The following is a 24951-nucleotide window of genomic DNA, read 5'->3' as shown; positions in this document are numbered from 1 at the left end:
GTGTGTGTGTGTGTGTGTGTGTGTGTGTGTGTGTGTGTGTGTGTGTGTGTGTGTGTGTGTGTGTGTGTGTGTGTGTGCGCATCCGTCCTCCCTCAGTCAGAGGCAGGTAAATAGACCTGCAGGAACTCAACAGCCACTTTTGTCCTCTTTCTTTGACTGTTTGTGAAAACAGTCTCATATCTGCAGTTGTTGATGTTAACAAAACTGAAAAAAAAAAATGGACACTTGAGAAAAAATATATTTTGGATGATCCATCACTTAGCTTTCTTTAAGTAAGTAAGTACAAAATGTATAGCAATTAAACTAAAGAAATGCTATTTCATGATATCTAAAAAAACGACATTTTGTTGATGTAGTGTGACAGGCACAGAAGTTACACTCCTTGCAGTGAAGCAGTTCAAAAAGCTAAAATCTTCTTCTTTTTACGAGAGTGTCATTAAATGATTCTCTCCCGCTGGAGTGCATCAGCATGTACAAAATGGCAGGCGGAGAATGACATTCAAAACCTCTTTTCTATAACAGAATTAAGCAAAACAGCTAATCCCTAAATCTGATTACCGTCACTCATCTCATAACACAGTGCTCACGTCTTTGTGAAAACACAAAAAGAGAAGGAAATGCACTCAAGTCTTTTCCCTCTTTATATAAATCTCCTGAAAACACCTGAAAACATAAAGAATTGATAAAAAAGTGAGACCCCACCCCCTTCCCTCTCTCTCTCCTCACTCATCTGAAGAGCAGACAGGCACAATAAGACTGCTCTTTCAGCACTGAGCTGTCGCTACATAGCTCCATAATTATACTGATAACATACATACATAAATGCATTCAACCCCTCGCTCGGCACGGCGCACTGGCTGTGATTTCTTAATCTTCTTTCCTCTACTCCTCTTCTCTGCACGCATGTCTTCTTTTTTCTCTTTATTCCTCCCCGTTCGACTGCCATTATTTTTCATTTATAAGCAGGGTGAGAGAGAAAGAGAGAGAGAGAGAGAGATGATAGAGGAAGAGAAAGGGTGAGACAGAGCAAAGAGGAGGAATAGAAAAGAAGAGGGGAAGAGAGATAGATGAGAATTTGAGAGAGAGAGAGAGAAAGGGAAGTGGGGGAAAAAAGCACCTGAGATCTTTTGGCACTTAAACTCTTTCACTTAATGGCACTCAGAGGGATTGACGGTGGAAGGGAGGGGGCAGGAAAAGAGCATAAAGAGTGAAAAAGGAGAGATTAAATCATCACCATCACATCATCTACTTAAATGGGTCTGCTCTCTTTTTCTGTCACCACTGTGTTTTCTCTCCCTCTACGAGAACACAGAAAACCCCGAACAATCTCTCATCGTCCCATCACTCTCTCCCACATTTGCATTAACATTCTTCCTCGCTCATCCTCACCTTTCATGTTTTCTGTCTGTATCCCTCCATCACCTTTCTCTTGATTTGTGTCCGCACCTTCATGACTGTCCCTCTCATTCCAAACTGAAGGCCCACCATAGCATCAGATAAATGGATTTATACACATTGGTGGATACCACAAAGCCAGGATTAATAAGAGGGGGGGAGAAGGGATGAACGGAATAAAATAAATGATGAAAAGGGGGGAAAGGCCAAAGTAATGTACATAATAAATGTCATGTCGCTTTATGAAAGGAAAATTTGATGAAAAAGAAAGGAGTGAATTTTAGGTAAAGGAGCTGCGTTGCCTCACCTCCTCGTTGGCCAAAGCAAACTGCTTTGTCTCAATTTCCTGCACATCAAATACATAAAACCTCTGCTGCACAATAAAAACCGTACAAGCAGATCTAAACCTGCTGCCTGTAATTTTACTATCATCAGTCATTGACTGTCCCTCGCTCTGGCCGCCTGTCTGCCTACCTGTTTTCCTGTCCGTATCCATTCCACATACCCCCACCCTCCCTTCGCCCGACAGCCTCTCCATTCCCCGTCAGGGCGCTGTCTGTGTTTTATGGGTCCCTGTAGAACAGGGATCTTTTACAGGCCGACTGGACTTTAGAAGCCCCTCGTTTAGCAGCATCCTGCCTTAATTAAAAACCCCTTTTGTGCTCTCTGCTTTTAACAATGAAAAGGGAGAGAAGGCACGGAGGAGGGCAGGGTTAGAGGGATAGAGAGTGGTAATGCAAAAAGGAAAGAGAAAGAGAGAGATGGCGGTGAATGGGAGGTGATAGGGAGACAGGCAGATAGATAGTAAGGTAGACAAAGGGAGGGATGGAGAGATATGGACAGAGAAAAGATAGCTGTTAATTACAACTGCCATTAACAAGACACTAGTGAGGCTCCTGAGGGAGAGGAAGACGGGTAAGGAGAGAGGGAGGAAGGAAGCGAAGGAGAGAGGGAGGAAAGAGGGGAAGCAGGTTAGAGGAAAGGAGAGTGAGCAGAGAAGAACAGGAGAGGAGGAGAGGAGTGACTCAGATTAGCAGAGATTTAGTTTTTTTAAACACATTTGTGTATTTCGTGATTTCCCCTAACTTGTTAGACCTCAATGCTTGAATACTGCATGAGCGTGTGTGTGTGTGTGTGCGTGAGAGGCTGTCTGTGGGATGATTGAGCAGCAGAGAGCCTGCTTACTGATTACCTTCATGTAGAACAAACTGCTATTGACTGGAGAGTGACGGATGACCATCGGCCCCTGAGCATGTGTGTGTGTGTGTGTGTGTGTGTGTGTGTTTATGTGACTGTGTGCTGATCTGGATGTTTCTCCGCTGCAGCTCTCTCTTACACGCGGTTTCCCTAATGAACCGAAATCCATTTCTTTTTCTTATTTAAGTCTCTTACTCTCTTTTTATTACCTCCCCTTTTCTTTTTCTCTCTGCACATCTCTCTCTCTCTCATTTCTCTTAGAACGCAGAATACCAAATGTGAAGGATGGATTGTGTGTACATGTGTGCGTGTGTCATTTATTGGCTTACTGGGCTCTGTGAAAAAATACAAATCCATCATAGAAAGTGACAGTGAGGAAATACGAAAAATGATTGCTATGATTCGACTTTCAAAGGATCAAATTTTTGTTGAACATCGCCTAAACTGTAACCTTTTCTCTTCGATCTCTTTCCTCAAACTCTTCCCTCCTTGTTTTCCCTTTTCTTTATAAACATCCAGTTACATTTTCTTGTGAGGCTGTTCTTCATCATCTTCTTCTATTTGTTCTTGTCTCCCTCCCTCAGGCTTCTCTGCAGAATGTCCAGTAAGGAGCGGCACCTTGAGTCCAACTGTCCGTCCTCTTATATAAAGACTGAGCCCTCTAGTCCTGCGTCCCTGACTGACAGTCTAAACCATCACTCCCCCGGCGGCTCCAGTGACGCCTCAGGCTCATATTCGTCCACGATGAACGGTCACCCCAACGGCTTAGACTCCCCGAGCCTCTACGGCTCCAACGCAGGGCCCCTGGGTCCTGCCGGCGGCCCCGGATCGAAACGTTACGAGGACTGTTCGTCAACGATTGGGGAAGATTCGCAGATCAAGTGCGAGTATATGCTGAATTCCATCCCCAAGAGGCTGTGTCTGGTGTGCGGGGACATTGCGTCAGGGTACCACTATGGAGTGGCGTCCTGTGAGGCCTGCAAGGCCTTCTTCAAACGTACCATCCAAGGTTGGCTTACATTTTGAAGTTGTCTAAATTATCTGTTTGTCTGCCGACACTTCTGTCTTGTTTTCTCTTTTATCAGCTCCATCGTCAGAGGTTTGGTTCAATCTTGTCGTTTGTCTCTTGGTTTGGCACAAGTCCTGATTTAGTTCGTCAAATTGACATAACAGAGAATGGGGGTGTTGAAATGGAAAACTGACAGGTCTAGAGTGTGTTAACCAAAGGGTTGTTGTTATTTTATTCAGATTTAATCTAAACTGTAACCCTGTGAAAGCACATGAAAGGTCATAAATGCATCACAATACAAACAAACACATTAGATTTGGCTTAGGCCAAGGTCAGGGGTTAAAGGTCAAGGTAGCGTGTTCTTTATATTGAAATGAATTGGCTCCTTAAAAAGGTACAAACTTTCAGAGAACAGTTTCACACATCTCACCTAAAAATAAAACTTTTCTCCCACACATGCACATACACTTGAGCAACTATACTAGATCCAGGACATACAATAAAAGCCTCAGGCCAGATGTGAACCCAGATTTTTATGTGGCACATGTCTGCTAAGTAAGCCAACAGGACACGCACCGTTTTAGGTCTCCTTCACCAGTTCTCCTTCTGTCACGCATGCACATACACACACTCATGTAAACCCATCAAATCAGGTTCATGCATATGCACAAACTCCCAGACACGCCCCCCTTTCACCCTCAACCTTGACCTCTTCTTCATCAACAGCAAAGAGTAATTTGCAGGTTGTGTTTGCATTCCCAGATCGGACTGATTATGCTTCCCAGGAAGAGTGTGAGCTATAAGCCTGTTGTCTAGGAGATAAGGTAGCATCAGGGGAAGGTCAGATGTCATGTCTAGGTGTCAGGAGTTCAGGTTAGGGAAGAGGAGAGAAGGGATAGAACAGTAATCCACATGATGAGAAGAGTAGCAAGAATGAGGCGCAGTAATCCTTTGCTTGTCTCTTGTTAGGTTCAGAAGTAGTGCAGGTAGTGCACAGGTATTCAAACCATGCTCCCCACATTGTGTGGACATTCACTTGATGATTGATGCAGCTTGATCAACACTATTGTCTTCATTTACCCTCGTAGACACAGTGTAGGTCAGTCTTATAGACAATCAATTAGCCATAAAGTAAGCCAGGTAGGCAGCCTGGCTTACTTTTACTTTGTTCACTAATCCATCCAGTGCAACAGTTTGTCGTCCTAGTTCCACATGACTTACTTCTATTATAAACCAGCATTAAAGGAGAGGGACTGAGACATTTCATATTTTTGTTGATGCAAACAATTTCCATGAATTAACCAAAATCAACAGTGTGTTAATCTCTCTCTGTTTCTGTGGCTCTTTGTCACAAGTGTACAACCCTACCAAGGACATTCATCTTTAAAAACAAATGTAAATGGTTTGGTTTGAATAATTGTGTAGCATATAATTTAATAAACACACACACACACACATATACATATATATATATATTTTTTTTTTAAACAGGTAGACTGCAACAAACTTGCTTGATGGTCATTGCGCACACCAACTGTGACATCAGCACAATAGAGTTGTCTGTAGAGACAGACCTATTCGCAGACTCTTGCCTCCAGCTCAATCCATGCTAGCCACCATTTTAAACGATGGAAACCCTGTGCGCATGAACAGCACGATTTTGGCAAACATTTGCAGAATATTCTTTGCCAATGTTTTGGGGTTTTTCCAAGTATTGACGGGTCAAACCAATGCATGGTACATAGAAATGACTCAAAGTAACCTACATTACCCATGTTGATCATACAAAAAGTCAGTGCAACGGTGTAGCTCAAGTTTTTAATAGTTCTTGGACAACAACGAAGGTCAATGGCACCTTTCATGGTATTTGTTGACAATTAATAAAATATAAGATAGAATCTTGTATTTTAGGAAATCTGGCTAAGTCATAAACGTTTATAATCAGGCCACCAAGGTGCTTAGCTGGTCAACAAGCGATAAACATTTGAAGGCTTAGAATTATTTTTAATAATTAATCAAGCCCATCACTCAGCAGAACGTCCTCTTGTCAGCCAGTCTGCTACTGCAATAATCAAGCTAGCAGTCAGTCAGCAAGCCGTCATCGATCCATTGAGTCAGTCAGTCAGTCAGTCATATCAGACAGGATTCATCTATCTGCCTTTCCATCCATCCACCTATCTGTCGCTGCTTTCTTTTGCCTCCGATAAGCAGCTTTTCCAGTAAAGCCCCAGAGAGACAGGGGGGATGTGGGAGGGGGTGGAAGTCTTACATCCACGAGATGGTCACCACTACCTAGAGATGACCTGTATGTGTTTATTATGGGATGAGATCAGGACACGGTGAAATCCTGACAAAGAGATTGGAGCACACCCATATACAGAGATAAAGGTAGAGACCTCGTTCGCTAGCCTGCTCACACACACAAACACAGAGGCGCGTTCACTCACAGACACCTGCTCACATGAGCACACACACGTCCTTGTAATCATCCAGTGTATAGGTTTAACCCCTAATTCATGTGTCATCGCTGCAGCGTCCAATAGTTGACCAATTCCAGATGTCTCATTTCATTTAGAGGGCTTGTTATAGGTTACAAAGGTGAGGACACGGTTAGAGATTAAATACAATAGCCCAGCAAACATATATGATGCCTCTTCAGAGTTTGACCTTGAATAGATTTAAACCAATGCACTGAACTCTTTCTATATGATTCCCTCATTTTCACCCTATTTGTAATCCTCCTGTCTCCTGTCGTGGACATGTTGCAGATCAGGAAGGCCAGAGTTAGAGGTTATAGGTCAAGACGAGCCGCAGGATAGTTGTCACGAAAGGTTGGGAGGATATGCAGCAGTTTTTTTAGGCTGAACATAGTGAGCCAGACTATAATATAGGGATATACTGTCAACAAGCTTAAAATTTCAGACCCCCTAAGTCATGTCTTAATAGCTTCGTTGGCTAAAGTAGCACCAAATTTTCACATTCTCTGTCAAAATTAGGATTTAGAATAATTCTTGTTGTCTATTAAGAAATGCCTCATGGTCTATTCTACACAACATCGATTTTTATACCACTAATTTAGTTAATCGTTAGTTATCATTTATTTCAATTAAAATCATTGCAGAGCATTGTTAGCAACAAATCGTAGCACTTTTTTAATCAATGTTCGTGCTACAGTACCACCGTTTGTTTGGATGCAAACTGAACAGTCTTGGATCCTCTGGAACAAATGGGCCATGACATTATCTTTGGCTACTGCACAAGCCAAACTCATCCACAGACAAGTGTGGATATGTGTTAGCCTATGTGTCTGTTTGGGGGCTTGTGCTCATCCAAATGAAAATGAGCGCAGGTTATGTGTGCATATTTACCCATGCAACTGTGTTTATTTGCGGCTGTGAGTTTGTGTGTGTGTGTGTGTGTGTGTGTGTGTGTGTGTGTGTGTGTGTGTGTGTGTGTGTGTGTGTGTGTGTGTGTGTGTGTGTGTGTGTGTGTGTGTGTGTGTGTGTGTCTTGGCTGGAAAGCGAGGCCAGCCTCAGATGGGCAGCAGCAGACATATTGGTATGTTTCAACCCATTAGCCAATAAAACCGCAGGTAATCACCAAAAACCTCCAGCTGGACAGGGAGGAGAGCATGGGGGAGGAGGAGAGGAGAGGAGAGGAAAGAAGAGGAAGAGGGGAGAAAGAGGAGTACACCTGTTAAGATAAACAATAAGTTGAGACACTGAATGAGAGAAAGAAGAAAGAAGGGAAAGGGTGGACTGGTCACATGGATGTAAGGGGGAATCAGTGGTGTGTGTGTGTGTGTGTGTGTGTGTGTGTGTGTGTGTGTGTGTGTGTGTGTGTGTGTGTGTGTGTGTGTGTGTGTGTGTGTGTGTGTGTGTGTGTGTGTGTGTGTGTGTGTGTGTGTGTGTCACGGCGTGGAGGAAGTGGCTCTGGCAGCTGCTGTTTCTGTGGCGTCAGTCCAGCGACACCTGACAACCTGCATCTATCACTCCCTTATTGAGAGAGAGGGATAAAGGGGAGTGAGGAGGAGGGCAAAGTGTGCGAGAGGGAGGGATGGAGCGATGAAATGGGAAGACGAGAGGCAGCATGAGCAGAAGAGGGAGGTGGGGGAGAGTGAGTGAAGAGGACGGGTGGTAGGGATGGAGAGCGGAGGACGACTGAAAGGTGCAGTGACAGGGTGGTCAAACCAGGGTGTCCATGTGACTGTTCAGTTTCATTCCATGTAAAAGAAAATAACCACATCCGTCCACAGTTATACAGTGTTTAATATTCAAATATATATTATACATTATATATTATTTTATATTTTTATAGTTAATAGTAAGGGATGTACTAGGGTTAGTTGTACCTTGTCAGTTGGTCTCCTCCCTCGTCCTCTACCGGTGTTTTATGTTGTGTCTTTTTATTAAGAAACCAAGGGACCATAACAAAGAAAGCCAATGGGAGAGAGAGGCTGAGTTTATGTCAAAGTTAGTGTGCTAGCTTCACAAAAGGAAAAAAAGAGATAGAGCACATAGAGGACTGCAGAACACACACACACATAAACATTCATATTGTACAATGGTGTTCAATTGTCATGCAGCAGGTGGACATACACTCACATCTCAAAGGAGATTGCAGGGGATTTGAGGCCCTTCGCCCAAGACGCATAAAGACGGACACACACAGAGAAAAAGAGGGAGCTATGACATTCGGATACAAACCCTTTCATTTATAGTTTCTTCCCTATACCTGTGCTCTCAAGCAGAATGTTTATATCTATGTCCAAGCATACAAAGAGTATAGATATGACAAATAGGTTACATGTTTCCATATCCCACCTTTATACTGGCCTGTAATATAAGCCTACAGTATGCTAGTCATTTAGGTACTATTGAATTAATATGGTGTAATTTTAGGTTTCACAAACATTGATTTTTTTCTGTTGATATTATAGAGCACATACTTCTGCTCAGGCCCAACAGTCCCCTTATGAAACCACATTTAAATTCACTACATCCAGATTTTTGAAGATTTATTTTCTACAAAATCCATGAATTATAATCTGACAAATCAAAAAAAAATGTAGCGAAATGCCCTGACAATCTCGAAATGTTGAAAAGAAAAAAAAAGAAGCTGGATCCACCCCCTGATCAGGATAGACACCAAAAGTTTAATTTGTTCTTCCCTGAGCCATACTGCATCTTTCCATTAAGTTTTGTGTAAATCTGTTCAGCTGTTTTTATGCAGTCTTGTTTAAAATCAAACAAACCAATCAGCAAAAGGAAAGGGGTGAAAACATAACCTTCTTAACGTTTGAGTTATTTTTGCTTATTGGTGGCCCCTCCTACAGTAACACTTGACATGTCAAGCTGTTTACATTTGTATTCACACCTAAGCTTTAACGCATTTAACCTTAACACTATCCACCTTATAAGTGGCTTTTTACGGCAGTTATCCATTTAGGCACCCTCGCTTGTTTAGCCCATGCTGCTAATAAGGCCTTTGACTGACTCTCCATTAACAGACAGAGATTATATGTCGTGGCATTAGCGCATTTATCCTTAGTGCTAGTTAAGTGTCCGCCTAAATTGCGGACTTAATCTGCTCCTCCTCTATCATCCTCATGCACAGGTTGGGTGTGTAAGCTAACTAGTCCCATTAGTAGTGTCCATTAGACTGCGAGGGCTCCCCCAGCATTTAGCATGTTTAGCCTTCCCTTTAACTAATAAGGCCGATTAATGAGTGTCTTGTTACCCATTAGGAAGTTGTTTGTGCATTTAGCCTTTTTCCCAAGCTAACTAGCCCCCTTAATCAGCCCAGTAATGAGAAACATCCTCTCCACAGCAGCAGTCAATAGTGATTGCTGTTTAGTCTGTTTCACTGGGAGATGCATTGGCTTTCTGGGGCACTGTAGTTGTAACATCTCAACACATCTTTACACAATTCTGAGTAATTCTGTAATAGCCTGAAGTGCACCTAACAAATCTACAGCTGTGATTTAACCGTGTGGAAGCAAATGTGGAGGATAAATGAGTAGAACCGGAGGAGGGTCAAGCTGAGAACAAAACAGAAACCATTTAAAAAGGCACAGTGGATTAGGAGGTATCATTTAGACCTAAGTAAGATGCAAGGATCTTAAAAAAGCATAGATGAATGAGATTAGGAGAATATATTAGCAGGAAGATATAGAGAGAGATGGGTAAATTGGCCTATAGAGGGAAACAAAAGAAAGATGTTATACCATTTTCATTATATTCTCGATTATATAACACAATCTCGCAGCCCTGACACACCTCAGGCGTCATTTTTGTTGGCCAGGGTTGTGAAGTTAATAGACTTACTGTACACCAGCTAATAATCCCAGCCTCCGTTCTGCCACCAGAGAGCTAACTTGAGCAAACTGCTGCAAGTCGCACAACCTGGACACATGAACGTCATTTTATTAGACAAATGCACAAATACACATTAAACCCTGCTTTTCAAAACAAGGTTTAGGGTTATTTTGTTTTATATGTGACCTATAATTTCTTTTCATGCAGCTGGATTTGAGCACCAACACTAGCAGGTTGTCGTCGCTGTTTTCTTCTGAAATGAAATGTTTCATTTTGTCTCTCCTCCAACATGTCTACGTGCCTCAGGCAACATCGAGTACAGCTGTCCAGCTACCAACGAGTGCGAGATCACCAAGAGGAGACGCAAGTCGTGCCAGGCCTGCCGCTTCATGAAGTGTCTGAATGTGGGCATGCTGAGGGAGGGTAAGGGAAAAGGTCTCTTACTTATCTTTCTCTGTTACCTGTGCTACATGCAGCATTGCAAAGTCCATTATTTATGTTGTGGTCAATAGAGGCCAATGCAGATACGATTTGGAACTTCTCAATACAGCTTATTGCATCATGGGCTTTAAATTAGCAAATGAATTATTCTCTGAGAAATGAAGGAACATTTTGAAAAACTACATGGGTTCTTCCCTGACCCATTAAACACACTTCCATCAAGTTTCCTGAAAATCTTTGTAGTAGTTTTTCATAATCCAAATAACTATCAGACAAACAAACAGACAAAAACACAACCTCTGTGGGGGTGTTAAACATACATTTAATAACATTAAAACAAAGATATCAATGTATGACAGTAGTTTCTTGATGTTGAATAATGCTGCATGTAGCACCTCAAAGAAAATGTAATAACTCTGTTATCAGTATATTGTAATGTGTTTCTATCTGTATCATGCTGTGTCTTGTTGCCTTCTCCCTCTCATGTCCGTGTCACTTCATACTGTCTGTGTTTACGGCTGTTCCTGACTCTCTTGTCCGTCAGCTTATCTCACCATCACTTAACATTGATTTAGATTCCTCTCTTCTTTTCCTGTGTATATTTACCTTTCACTTCCGTATCAACTAGTTACATACAGTAGTTTCCAGGACCATACACAGGGACAAAGACCCACTTCCAAACACTGACAGTGTGCTTGATTTACTTCACCTTAACAAGGTAAATATAGAAATTACATGATAATTGGGACACTCGCGCTCAGCAGCAGTTCATTGGTGAAAAAAAGCTAAAAACTGGGGGAAAAAACAACAAGACATATTATCTGCCCCCAAACCACTTTGATTAAATACACTCACTCTCTCATTTTTACACTCCCTCGTTGCCTCTGCCTCTTTCTCTGCCTCTCGTCTGCCCACCTCTGACCTTTCTACTCCCACTGCACTTCCAACGATGAAAGGAGGGAGAGGAGTGGTGAGGGATGAAGACGAGAGCCAATAGAGAGAGGGAGAAGGGCATATTCGGAGGGTGGGGAGCCAGGGGGAGGGAGGAGGGGAGAAAGAGAGAGAGGAGAGAGATTGATTTATAGGAGCAGAGGAGAGGGACCAGGGGAGGATGAGAGGCAGGGGAGGATGGTTGAATGAAGCAGAAAGTGTGTGAGAGAGGGACGGAGGAGAAGAGAGGAGGGTCAAGGTTGTAATTGATGGGAGACCTGGCCTACGCCCCCTACCTCAGAGTGGTCAGGGAGTGTGCCTCCGCCGACGCCTGCCAGCCCTCCCTCCATTCATTCCTGTCTTCGCCTCTACCTCCAATTCTCCCACTCAGTATTATTGTACTGCTTGTGTTGCCTTTTGTCCATCCATTCTCCTCTTCACTTCACTGTTCTCTCTATCCTGTTGGCAACATGAAGTCCATACCTGCAGCTTCTCACCCACTCAAACAGCATCACATAAAGACCCCAACAATAGATAATAAAACCATGACAACGCTCACATCACTGTGATTTTGATTCAAATGCTAAAATATCATATTTTAAAACATGGCAGAAAACAAAATCGAGCACAAACATTGTCAAAAATATACGTATTTAGTTGTTAATATAATCAAAAATGCCACAAATGTACACTTGGCTGGACATTGTCATTTTGCGATATAATGAGATGTATCATGTGACAATCCCAAAAATGTCTATTCTGTCATTGTATGCTCCATCTTTTATTTCGTTGTGGTGCAAAGCAATATCCTTCATTATTTGGACGGTGCTTTGCATTCCCACATACGGCACAGATGGAGGCAGGAAATTTGCATGAAGGCAACACAAAGTGAGTGAACGTGATGCAGCGCGCGTTAATTCCAAACAGTGGGAGAAGTTCAGCCAGCCAAGATGAAACAAGGAGCTCGTACCTGAAAGAGGGGCTACTTCTGTCAAAATGTCCTTTTTTCAAATTAAACCACAGACCGGTCCCCACAACAGACTCAAATACCACTAACCTCTTTTACCACCTATGTAACAATACTGTCAGTCGGTATAGAGAGTGCCACATTATTATAGTCAAATGTTTAAAACAAACCCCTGACTCAGATATGCAGAACATAATATTACACTAAGAATAAGGAAGGCATTTTACTTCGGCAAAGACGTGACCACACTTGAGTAACAAGTAATGATATGTATTATTGTGTGGTTATAAAATATAGGATATAGATATAAGATATACGATTTAACTCATATCACACATCCTAACTTCAAAGTATTCTTTCTGTCAAATTTTCAAGATGAAAAATTTTGTAAAATAGAAGATAATTCTTCTCAAAAAGCTTCACACAGTTAAAAACACACAGTGTTAGAATCTTGGAGCCTCATCACTGCCTCACTGCAAAATAATGCTCAACTGTCTTTCTCTCCTCTGTATTCTCACTGTCTCTCTTGTGCGCTCACACAAACACTCACACACACGCACACACACACAACAAACACACATATTCCCAACAAGCTGCTGTCGTAGCATTTGTTCTCCCAGTCGATCTGACATAGGCAGAACCTGTGTCTCATCTCCTGTTTTGTCGCGTGTACAAGTGTGCGGCCACAAACACACACAGTAAGTAGATGTAATGTAGACGGTCAGCTTAGACTGCAACCTCTGAGAAACCACAGTGCCCTTGTTGATAAACTTCAAACAACGACTAAATATGTTTTTATTTAGAAGCTCCAATTACTGCAACACATCTTTTATTAATTTTGAGTATAAATAGGTTTATAAAATTAGATTTTGTTTAGGGGTGAGTGATGTGGAAGTTTACATGCTATGAATTTTGAGGAAGTCTGTGGTTATAAGCCAGGGGTGGGGAATCTATTTCCCGTCAAGGGCCATTTAAATGTTAGAACACATATATCACACTAACCTCTCCAATGCAAGGGCTAAAACTGCTTCTCTGTGGCGAGGCATCTGATGTCAGATTGTATTGATGATGCATAACAGCTGTTGCAATGTTGCATTCACCCTGACAATGGACCAGGGGGACCACCCTCATGTTAGTCAAATTTTTTATAAAAAAATTAATTGGGCTATCTTGATTTTATTCTGTATTTTGTCAGGGGTCAGGTCATAATATTTTGCGCGCCACAACCCAAACGTTCCATGTTAACCAGTAGTTTTAAATGTAGTGTGTGTGTGTGTGTGTAGCTGAGGGATATGTGTTTCTGTCCTGAGCAGGCAAACAAATAGCTGCCTTTTGTTGCCACTGATTCCCTGCTCCACGCACATACATCATGCACACACATACACGTGGACCTACATATATATATATATACATCAACATGACAGACCACAGCCACCCCATTTGTTGTGTGGGGTGTGAATTTAATACAAAGGGTCCCACTCTACATATGAATAAGGGTCATTTGGAAAATTGATACTTTCATTTTCTTATATTTTTCTCATTTTCACTCTTTTTGAACCCATGGGAAATTTGGAAAGACCTCGATATAAAAGAGCGAAACATATTTCTTCACCTTTGCTTTGTTCTGCTGGAGGTGTATAAATGTTCGCATTGTACAAGTAGAGTTTCCCATAATTCTTGAAGCAGTAGTGCATCCTGTAGATCTACTAAATATCACCTTTAACATCCCAGCGAATTACTAAGACAAATCAGAAACAGCTCATTTTTTTATTTCACATTATTAAAATAAAGAATAAGACCTACTCTGGAAATTATTCCTTGGTCACTGATTTCACATGTCAAACATTCTTTTCATTGAAATCAGCCTTTAAGATATTTTTGGTTTTGATAGCAAAGACAGTTTGGTAATTAATTTGTTTTTTTCTTAAGAGAAATGTTTGCTCACTAAATTTCTTATTTTGTTCGTCAACATTTCACAGTTGATTGATAATTAGAAAAGCACAAATCGGATCTCAGATATTGGCCCAATACTACCACACTTTTAATAATAACATTCATGAACAGGATAAATGGCACTGGTGTACCTCTACCTGGTTAAACATGCTACCTCTCCGAACCAAAAGCCTTTGGCAAACAAAATAAACCATCGCCCACCGTGTTTAATGCCGCCAGTCTGGGTGTTAGCATCGTTGCAGCAGAACTGAATAAATGATAAGTGGCTTGATCAGTTAGCATCAGAGCTAACTGTGGATGTCAGGGGCTAGCTGACGGGAGAAAGGTGAAGATAAAGTGTGTGTGTGTGTGTGTGTGTGTGTGTGTGTGTGTGTGTGTGTGTGTGTGTGTGTGTGTGTGTGTGTGTGTGTGTGTGTGTGTGTGTGTGTGTGTGTGTGTGTGTGTGTGTGTGTGTGTGTGTGTGTGTGTGTGTGTGGATGCTGTAGTTTACCCTTAGGGCAAGATCTGCCTCAAATTAGCTTTGTCGCCCTGGGAGACAGAGAGGGTGAGAGGAAGAGCAAGTGAGGCAGCAATAAGTGTGTGTGTGTGTGTGTGTGTGTGTGTGTGATAGAGAGAGAGAGAGAGAGAGAGAGAGAGAGAGAGAGAGAGAGAGAGAGAGAGAGAGAGAGCAGCACAAGAGGCCAGAGGCCAGTAAACCAACTCGTAAACTAAGCCGTTTGTCTACATGTTCTCTTAAACACGCACCTGATCATGTGAATACACACACACTCGCTTACTATTGGATTTTCTCACCCTCCACTGTGAGGAGGAGAGAGGAGAGGAGTGGAGGGAAGAGGAGAGGAGAGGAGTGAACGAGCAGGGGGTAAACTGAAGGAATGAACGAACATGCGGCACCCACCCACCAATATGTAGCAACTAATTTCTGGACCAAGGCAATTAAAAGGCCTGACTATATTATGAGAACTTCCCCTCTGGCAATGGCTGTCTGTCCATTTTTAATGAGGTCATAATGATGCGTCAGCTGAAGAGCGAAAGGTCACAGGGGCGGTGCTTAAATCTGCCTAGAGAGAGGGGGGTGGAGTGACAGAGGGGTATAATTGCAGGTAAAAGATTTAATGAAAAATATTGAAACAGGAGATTGATGAAGGAGAATGTGATTTACAACAAATGCTAACCACATGAAATACATTGTAACACGATTTTATTTAGTTGGCAAATAAAAGAACATAAACAAGCAATGTAGCTGTCATGGTTATTTCCATTTATACACAAAGTGCAAGGCAGGACATAATGTATTCAACATCAGTACTAATTTGTGCAAATGTCATGTACAGAATACAAAACACAGATCACACATTTGAACATGAAAGCCTTTGGCAGAGGCACACGGTCCAGGAGCCAGCAATATTCAGTATGCATGTACACTCTACATATGGTCATATTGACAGATTTGCTCCCTTACAACAGAGCATCTTTGATGATGGCACGTCTGATGAATAATGGTTAAACAGACAGAATGTGTTGAATCCAAAACCAAAGCCTCCGTCTCTGTAATGCCATAAATGGCCAGCTGGATTCAGATGGTAGACTACTGGAGAGAAAAGTCCACAGACTGCAAATATAAACCTTGGCACACTGCCACACACACACACACACACACAGACACACTAACAGCTCGTGCCAACTTTGGCCGTGCTCCCCACGGCCTCTAAGACCTAATGAGTGAGATCGGGTGGAAGGCCCCAGTCTGTGTGAATGTCGGGGTGTGTGTGAGTGTGTGTATGTGTGTGTGAGTGTGTTTGGTGTGTGGATATACAGCTGGTGGTGTGCGTCATAACTCTCCTTATAGCTCAACGTTCCTGACCGCTGGTATCCAATCTCATTGCTCCACGCACATGCAGTCACACGCACCACGATCAAAACAACTGGCGATACACGTCTACTCACGTTATAGAAACACAGTTAGTCTCGAACACATTTCTCTAAACGTGTGAGTAATTAAATGGTAAATGTGCAGTTATATATTATTATATTACTCAAAGCACTTAGTCCCATTGAGTGCGTCTATATGTAGCACACATTCATACATCCCATTCACACACACTGACGGCACAGCTGGCAGGGAAGATTTTGTGTCCAGTGTGATGCCCAAGGACTCTTTAAGATGCAGGAGGAGGGAGTTTGGGGTTGAACTACTAACCTTCTGTTTAGTGGATGCCCCGCTCTACCTCCTGAACCATTGCCACAATGCAACAAGAAGTTGAAATCACAAGGAATAAGTGGCTTAGTGGATGGTAGACAGCAGGAAAATGAGGAGATTACAAGGAGATGTGAGGAAAGAATGAAAGCAGAGGATGAGGGAGCGAGTGACGGGGAGAGGGGAGGAGAGGAGAGGTCGGGGAAACAGGCGAGTGCCAGACAACTGGTGGCGTCTGGTGATCCCCCCACGGGAAACTTGTAGCTAAATCTAGCCCTGTAGTGTCTGTCCTGAGTGTGTATGTGTGTTCCGTGTGTGTGTGAGTGGCATCTGGTTGCATCCAAGCTAGAACGGAGCAATAATGGGAATACTGTGACGAGAGATCTCCCTAAGTGGTCTGCTCTCCTTCACATACACTTTTCTCTCTGTTTGTCTGGAGAGGAGAGGAGAGGAGAGGAGAGGAGAGGAGAGGAGAGGAGAGGAGAGGAGAGACCTTTGAGGACATTTAACTTATCCTTTAATGGTCACAATTATCAATTGCAATAAAGAACACAACATGGTGCAGGACCCTAACCCCCATATAATAAAGACATTCAATGATTCAAAAATTAAGAATATAGTATTGTTGCATAAAACATATTCATATCCCTAAAAAGAAAAAACAATCTTCTAAGTTAGAAATCGTTTTATAATTTTCTCTATTTTTCTGTAGACCCCCACATGTCTGTTTGTAGCCACAGCCCCATGTATGTGGCAGAAAGAATCCCCATCCAGACACATTCCGATTTCACAGATGGGAGTAGAAGGAGGGAGATGTAATGTATTTGTGTGGTTTATTATCTAACTGCTCTGGGACTTGTCATTTATTTATTTAACAGAAGATTTTTTTTGTTATTTTTGTTATTTTCCGCTTTATTTGACAGTGCAATGCTTTCATCACGGTGTATTTCATAAGCATGAGCTGAAAGGAAAAAGTGTGGAAAAGGCTGCAGCTTCACACACATGCCCACATTCGCAGAAACACACACACCAACACATTCACACACCAGTGACAGCCACCTGCCCGCTGCCTCAGGCAGAGCTGTTCTGATCTGTTCTGGTCTAAACAAACGTCACTGCATGACACTACACACACTTTTCTCTGAACCTCCCCCCAACACTGCTGCTCTCTTTATCTCTCTTCTTTAATATTTTTCTGTCATTACAAAAAAACATTTCCTCATTTTTGTAGGGATTCACTTGGTTTATTTTGAACCCATCTTTCTCTCTTTCATTCATTTATTTTGTTTGTCTTTCTTAGACACACACACACACACACACACACACACACACACACACACACACACACACACACACACACACACACACCCAGTGGATTTGAAAGAGTCTGTTGTCTTGCCCAATCTACTGGCCCATCACTTCTTAAACCCACATAGGAAAACCCTATATGTTATTACATCAACACGTTTGTTGAGCACACACACACACACACAGACACACACACACACACACACACAGACAGATACTCACAAAGCGTGAAAACCTGGTCTGCGGTGCAAGAGAGACCTCAACCTTGTAACATCTTCAATTACCATAAAACTGCTCCTCTCTTCCTCCCTCACTTCCTCACCCTCTCATTGTTTCCTATTGAAATGCTCTCTCCCTCTTGTGCTGTCTGTCATCCCTCCTTCCCTTCACTCCAAACAAATTTTATTTGTCTTCCCACTCTGTCCCCACACTCCTCTTCGGCCTTTCACTCTCTCGTTCTCTTATCATATCATTGACCATCTGAAATCAATCCATTCCTCTCTTCCTCTCGCTTTCCACGCCCGCAGCTTCTCTCTTCAAAACCACTTAGGTGTCAGAGGCATTTCACTTGCAATCCCTCAACTATTCAAGAACACACACACACACACACGCACACACACACACACTGACACAGAAAGACGCCACCACAGTGTAAAATCTATGCTGATGTGATCAGTGCAGATCGTCTTATTGACAGACACCAGTATTACCAGGATAGGAATGATTCACCTTCATCACTGTCACTGTGTGTGTGTGTGTATACACATCTTGTATTTTACAAAACTTAAGCCATTTTCAAAGTGTATAGAAGTAGAAGCAGTAGACTGAGGTGTACTGTTAGTTGACATAATAATTGAAGCATATAATTGAGGTGTTTAACCTCTGTGGATTCCTCCCTCTTTTTATTTCATGGATCTGTCCTTTTCTCTCATTCCATCCATTTCTCATTTCCTTTTATTAGCCCTCACTTCATCCTCTTTCATTTCACTATTTTTTTCTCATTCTCCTTTCTTCTTTTGTTTACAAGCCCATCCATTACTTACACCTCCCCTACTCCTCTTATTTCACAACCTATGCTCCAGTCTTTTCTCCTCTGTTCTCTTCTCTTTCTTTTTCCATAATCGTCCATTAATGCATTTTATCATTTCTATCTAAATTTTATTTCTTTTCTCTCAACTTTTTGTTCCATTCCTTTCCCATTCCCCGTCCAATTATTCTGCTCTATTCTTTTTCATCCTTACATTTTTTTTTTTATCCGTACATTTTCCTCCCTTCAACCCTTTACCTTACTCTCCTCCTCTCCTCTCCTTCTCCTCTCGCCCATTCTTTATGATTTGAAGGCTCATTTGTTAAAAGGAGGTAGAGCACCCTTACTCTCCCTCTTGCCTCCTCCTGTCTCTTTTTTGTGGGCTTTGGAAATATAATTTTCAATTTTTAATTTGATTCATTTAGATTTGATCATTAATCAGCGCTGGGAGAGAGTTAATTTGGTGGAAAATAGATGAGGTAGTTAGAGAGGGCTCTTTATGAAGTGAGCTCAGCGCAGCATTGGCCTTTTTAGGTATAAAGGAAAGAGAAAAATTGAGAGTCTGTGTGTTAGAGAATTTGTGCTACAGAGGAATAAGTGTGTGTGCATATTTTTTTGTATGCAAGAGAGACGCAGAGTAGAAGAATTATTGCAATAGAAAGTCTGCTTCTTTAGAGATGCTAGAATCTTTTAACTCTAAACGCCTCTTCCAGAGTCTGTGTTGTTTTTTAACACTGAAAAATCAGGTTTAAATCCGTTACGGCACAAAGGCAGAGATCAGGGAGATGGTGGCTCTTCAATATTCTAAGATCTGCAAAAACAGAAACAGTATCTGAACCACTGGTACGAGATTAAAGCCTAAAACTTTCTAGACTTTTGGCCAATTTTTTTTGCAAAATGCCACTTTTAATTTGACAATGGTATAATCACATTTACAGAAGCAACATAGCTGTGTGTACCCGTCCAACTCAGTTGATTATGTATGTTTTAAGAAGATTAATTAAACACAGAAACACTTTATTACTCTTATGAATTCATCTGCAGGGACCAGTTAAATATATAGAAATAATGAGAAATTATCGACCTCTGAGTCTTCACCTTAATTCTTCTAGCAGGGAATTGTATGTAACTTTTCCCAGCGGTAGCCCAACATTATTATTTCTGCCAAGGATATTCTGTTTTTACCCGTGTCTGTTTCTTGGTTTAATTCTTATTAGAATTACACAAAAACTACTAAAGCAAGTTGCGCCAAATTTGGTGGAGTGATCGGATCTGGGTCAGGGCAGAACCCATCAGATTTTGGTGCAGTTGCAGATTAACGGTTGGAGGCAGGGATTTTCTTTTCTATTTATTTTGCTATGTTTAATGACATTTTGGCCTTGGCAGAGATATACGACCTATTGAGTGCCATTCTAGTTTTCTCTGCTGTTGACTTCTACTTTGATACTCAGCTGTCCTCTAAAAATGAGTGGCGAGGGAGCTGTTCTTGCATACTACAGGTTAAACTGTTCTGTGACTCAAACTTAATATGTGATTGGAGGACTCAGCAGGAGGTCTAGATGTATCATAGTACATTCAATGCTTCAGACACAGAAAAAAACAAGTTTTCCAAATATTTCTCTCCGACATCTTCATCACATTGCATTGAATTTCTCTTTGAATGCATGTAGCCATATCACAGAAATATTTCTGTAATCTTTACACATTTATCTTCTGATTCAGGTTCTTCATTTAGAACCCTTTCTTTAATTCAGTCTGTATACATCCTCACCATCTAAACCTCAAACCTTTCCCTCTGCTTTTGGTCCTCCACCTTTTCTACCTCTGTTCCTGCCTTCACTCTATCTCTGTCTCCTCCTCTGACCAGCCACTGACCCAGGTGGTGACTGAGCAAGCTGCTTGTTGGGGGCTTACCCAAACACACAGTGAGGATGTGGGTTAGAGAAACGTAGAGGGAGTGTGAATGTGTCTGTAGGAGAGAGAGAAAGCAGGAAGTGTGTGTGTGAGTGGGTTTGTACCCCCTGGTGTTAAGAGTTTCTTGACCGTTAGCTGACACTGGCCCCCCCACTGTACCTGGACTGCCAGTCCTTCTGTCTACCTATCCCCATCTCAAACACACACACACACATGTGCACATACACACAGATGCATGTCATGTTCAGTTCACTGAGTAGAGCGCTGTTTGGGTTAATTGGTGGTTTTTAAAAGACTAAAATTCCCAAGAAAATTTTGTGAGGTGCTTTGAATAAAAGCAGCCACCAAATTTAGGCTACACATTTATAAAACACAAGTAAAACAATTAAAACACAAACCGATATAACCAAGTTTAAATGGACAAACATGCACCCTGACGTGTTTTTACTCCTTGTCAGAATTAAAAAGTATTTCTGTAAAATCTCTTAGGTGTGTCGTCTTGAACGTGGTCAGCACATTTTTCAGAGGATTTAAATCTGTGTGCGTGAGCAGATCTCTCTCTTGCTGTCTCACTCTTTTTATACTCCTCTCCCACTTTTTCTCTTTTTCCATCCATTTGAATGAAATCCTCACTGTTTGTTGTTTGTGTTTTTTTCTCAGATAACCTCTCAAATCAGTGATTCTGTAGGAGATAATATAGTTGTTTTTTTTATTCGTATCCTTTTATTGTCAGTAACTAATTCTAGGCGTCTACTTCTCAGATCACTCAGTCAGTGTGTTCAATATTAGGATAACTTCTTATTCCGTAGACAGTCCGTTGACAAAGTTGCCGTACACCATGGTGTTCTCCATGTCTGTTCAGCATTAGTGGCTTTTACTGGTTGTGTTAACGTCCCATTTGCTTGTATTTATTTTGATGACACTGCTGCTGCTGTCGCTGCCAGAAATGTAAAATCAGTCTTGTTTTTGCTGAAAGAGCCAAGCTTGATTTTTATCAAATCAGCAATTCAAAAAGCTTTTATTCACATGGTCAGAGGTTGAAATATTGTAAACTGAAACAAATGTTAACATCATGAAGACATTACTTCATTTATAGTAAAGATAGTCAGATTAAAACCTGAAATTACATGTAGATATAAAAGGAGAAAAAGAGATGGGTCATTTATTTCATTTCTGAATGTTACAAAATAATCAGTTCATTTTTGAAACATTTGACTGCTGGTCTTTTACATTCCTCCTCTCCTCTCCTCCTCCAGGGTACATGACACCTCTGTCTTCCTTATCCATCTTTAAGTGGTAACCACGGTAACATCCAATCCCCTAAGAGATAGGCCTAATTAAATTAGGAGTCCTTTGTGTCAATTAATTAGCGAGACAGAGAGAGAGAGACAGAGATTGGGCAAGAGACCTGAAAAAGAGTCAGAAACCCAGAGAGACAAAGTGAGAGAGCGAGAGAGAGAGAGTGTGAAGGAGAGAGAGGCCTTGTACTCAAATGGTATCCCATTCAAATTTTGCTTGTTGAAAATTCAAAAGTGACGCACAAATACAAACATCACATGCATGCGCTACATACTTCATGGTGTTAGTCCATCCCATATTTTCCCAAACTTTCCCATCATTTCTCTGCTCTCTTTTCTTGCATACTAACAGATTTGTTATTTTCCTTGTCGTGCACAATGCGTTGACACATACCTCTTCCTACAGGTGTTCGTCTGGACAGGGTTCGTGGTGGGAGACAGAAGTATAAGCGCCGGATAGATGCGGACAACAGTCCATACCTGAATCCACAACTGGCTCTACCCCCCAAGAAGCCATGTAAGAACGCATACACAAACAAACAAACAAACAAAAGACAGAGTGTGGTAAAATAATGTGCATTAGTCCTTCTCTGTTTGAGATTCTCAAGGACAGCAAGTGTTATCCTTTCCTCAGGACACTGTAACTCATACACTACATATACGCTGACATTGTATATAGAGGGAACAATAATACAACAGACAGCACACAGGAGGTGTTGTTTAGAGACCAGAAGTACAAAGGGCCACCTTTCCATTAGTTTCTGTGCTAATGGAAACAGTTGGACAGTAAAAACATTGAAACACACACACACATAAATAGACACAGGGTTGTGAGAAGCCCATCTGTTTGGGAAGGAGTTTATCTCCCCGTCTCTACTGCTACCAGTTTGGGGTCATAACATTTTATACGTGTAATATTTCACTGTAAAGGTATTCATTTAGCGTGGGCTGGATTGGCTGCGTTTTTAAAAGAATAAAACCATCGCCAAAGACTGATGATTGAAAAATTAACAAGGGAGAGAGGGAGGGAGCGAGCGAGGGAGGGAGCGAGGGAGGGAGCGAGCGAGTGAGACTGACAGGGAGACAGCAGAAGGGGAGAGGGAGCGAGGGTAAGAGAGAGGGGGAGGCGGGGGTAGGGTTGACTAGCCAAAACTCTAATCCGGATTAAATCCAATCTGGCAACCACATCAAACTAGAGTTAGCTCTCTAGCTAACTGTCTGCTCGTGCACACAACACACACACACACACACACACATGTTGTGCAGATTGAGCGGTGTTTAGCAGCTTGGTCCCTAAAGCCCATTTTGCTTAAAGCTGGAGCATATTCTGCTTTAGGCCAATATGCTGAATGGCTGCACAACATCTTACCAGAGCTTCTGCACAACTAATCATTGAAATGATGGGATAATGTGAGTGTGTGTACACAACATTAGCCCCTCATTGCTTTTATTTATAGGACAGTGTGAACATGAGTCATTTACTTGAATCACCAGCGAGTAGAAATAGTTATTAATCCCCTTTATTAATAATTTCCTTAATATAGAGTTTATAGGAAACCATGCAAACCCATTCTTGAAAAACAAAAACTACAGGGTTCGACGCCTCTCTTCTTCTTTCTCCGTCACAGTCTCACACGGTCAATCTCTCTCTCTCTCTCTCTCTCTCTCTCTCTCTCTCTCTCTCTCTCTCTCTCTCCGTCTTTCTCTCCGATACACACACACAGCCTATCTATCTGTAGTCCAATCCCTAGCCTCAGCGTCCCCATTGATTGTCTGAGAACAGAACAATAGCCCAGGGTTTGGAAATGGGCTTCCATTGATTCTAATTAGGAAAACATTAAATAAGATTTACCCACAGATACTGCAGTGTGACTGGGATGGGTTGGGCTCAAACGACCCTGGAGCTGGAGCGAGAGGGAAGAGGATGGGATATAAAAATATATATATGTAAAGTGTGTGCACATGTGTGTTTGTAACAAAATTAGAGATAGTGTCAGATCAATACACAACTCATCCTCCTAACTCTGTTCCACTCGGTCTTATCTCTAGCTGTCGCTCTCTCCACTCCTCCTGTCTCTCTTTTTTACAATCTGTCCATGGCTCTATTTCCACACGTCTGTCTTCTTCTATTTTTTCACTGCTTATCCCTCTTTTTCTCTTCTCCTCTATCCCTCGCTCCCATCTTGCCCCTCTATCCTCTGTTATTATTCCCATGCTTGATTAGTCAGTGGATTAATTTGGAAGCAGGGTATCAGTCTGTTACTAATGGGCCATAGAGATCTCATCACCACATGTCACTATTACCAGCTGAGCTGTTTGGCTTTCAGTATTATCTTTTTCCCCCTGTACCAGCAGAGCTTCTTAAGGCTGCAACACACAATGCAACACTTTGGGCTACCTGAATTACCAGCAGTAATCGCCTTTAATCACACCTTGGAGCATCTCCTAATCTGGAACTGTTTCAATAAAAATCATCTATTGTCAGGTGGATTGTCATGTCGAGTCCTGACAAATTACTGGAATTAAATCATTCAATTATAGGGGGGTTGATTGTGGAAAATTCCACAGGACGTTACAAAGCATTGTTTTCAAAAACCTTTTCTTTAAAAATGTTATATTTTTTATGAAATTATAAAATTCACTTTCCAAAAAATGTATAAATACATAGATTACTGAGCCTCACAAGTATAAGATTCTTCCAGCTCTCTTTTCATGTCTGCATATAATGTACATCACATATTGTCACATTGTTATTGGTGTGGTGTTGTATTATATACTGTATACTGAAATGTATTGTGTTAACATTATATAAAATATGTGCGTTTATGTTTTTAGTCTAATGTTTATGTCAGCTGCTTTTTTGCCACTTGAGTAAATACCTCTAGTCATACGTGTTACTTAGCAGACTGCATATGACCTTCTCACAATTTTGCCCCGGATTGGTGTGGAACAGCTTGCAGCCTAATACGGCAAAAATTCACCATCTCTCTGTCTCTGT

General features: G+C 41.7%; 1 protein-coding gene across 8 annotated transcripts in view; it reads left to right on the top strand.

Moving 5' to 3' along the window:
• The window catches only part of esrrga (estrogen-related receptor gamma a), a 146817-nt gene that overhangs the window by 91460 nt on the left and 30406 nt on the right, over positions 1-24951 (top strand). For 6 of the 8 annotated variants that reach the window (XM_035152857.2, XM_047339470.1, XM_035152874.2 and 3 more), the window contains 3 exons: positions 3177-3601; positions 10225-10353; positions 22360-22470. In XM_035152857.2, coding sequence (XP_035008748.1) covers positions 3177-3601; positions 10225-10353; positions 22360-22470 — 665 coding nt within the window. The remainder of the gene's footprint in view (positions 1-3176; positions 3602-10224; positions 10354-22359; positions 22471-24951) is intronic. The other 2 variants (XM_035152849.2, XM_035152831.2) reach the window with 1 other exon arrangement.

This window comes from Hippoglossus stenolepis, chromosome 1, assembly GCF_022539355.2.
Source record: "Hippoglossus stenolepis isolate QCI-W04-F060 chromosome 1, HSTE1.2, whole genome shotgun sequence".
NCBI classification, from domain to species: Eukaryota; Metazoa; Chordata; class Actinopteri; order Pleuronectiformes; family Pleuronectidae; genus Hippoglossus; species Hippoglossus stenolepis.
This window is presented reverse-complemented; position numbering and strand designations above follow the sequence as displayed.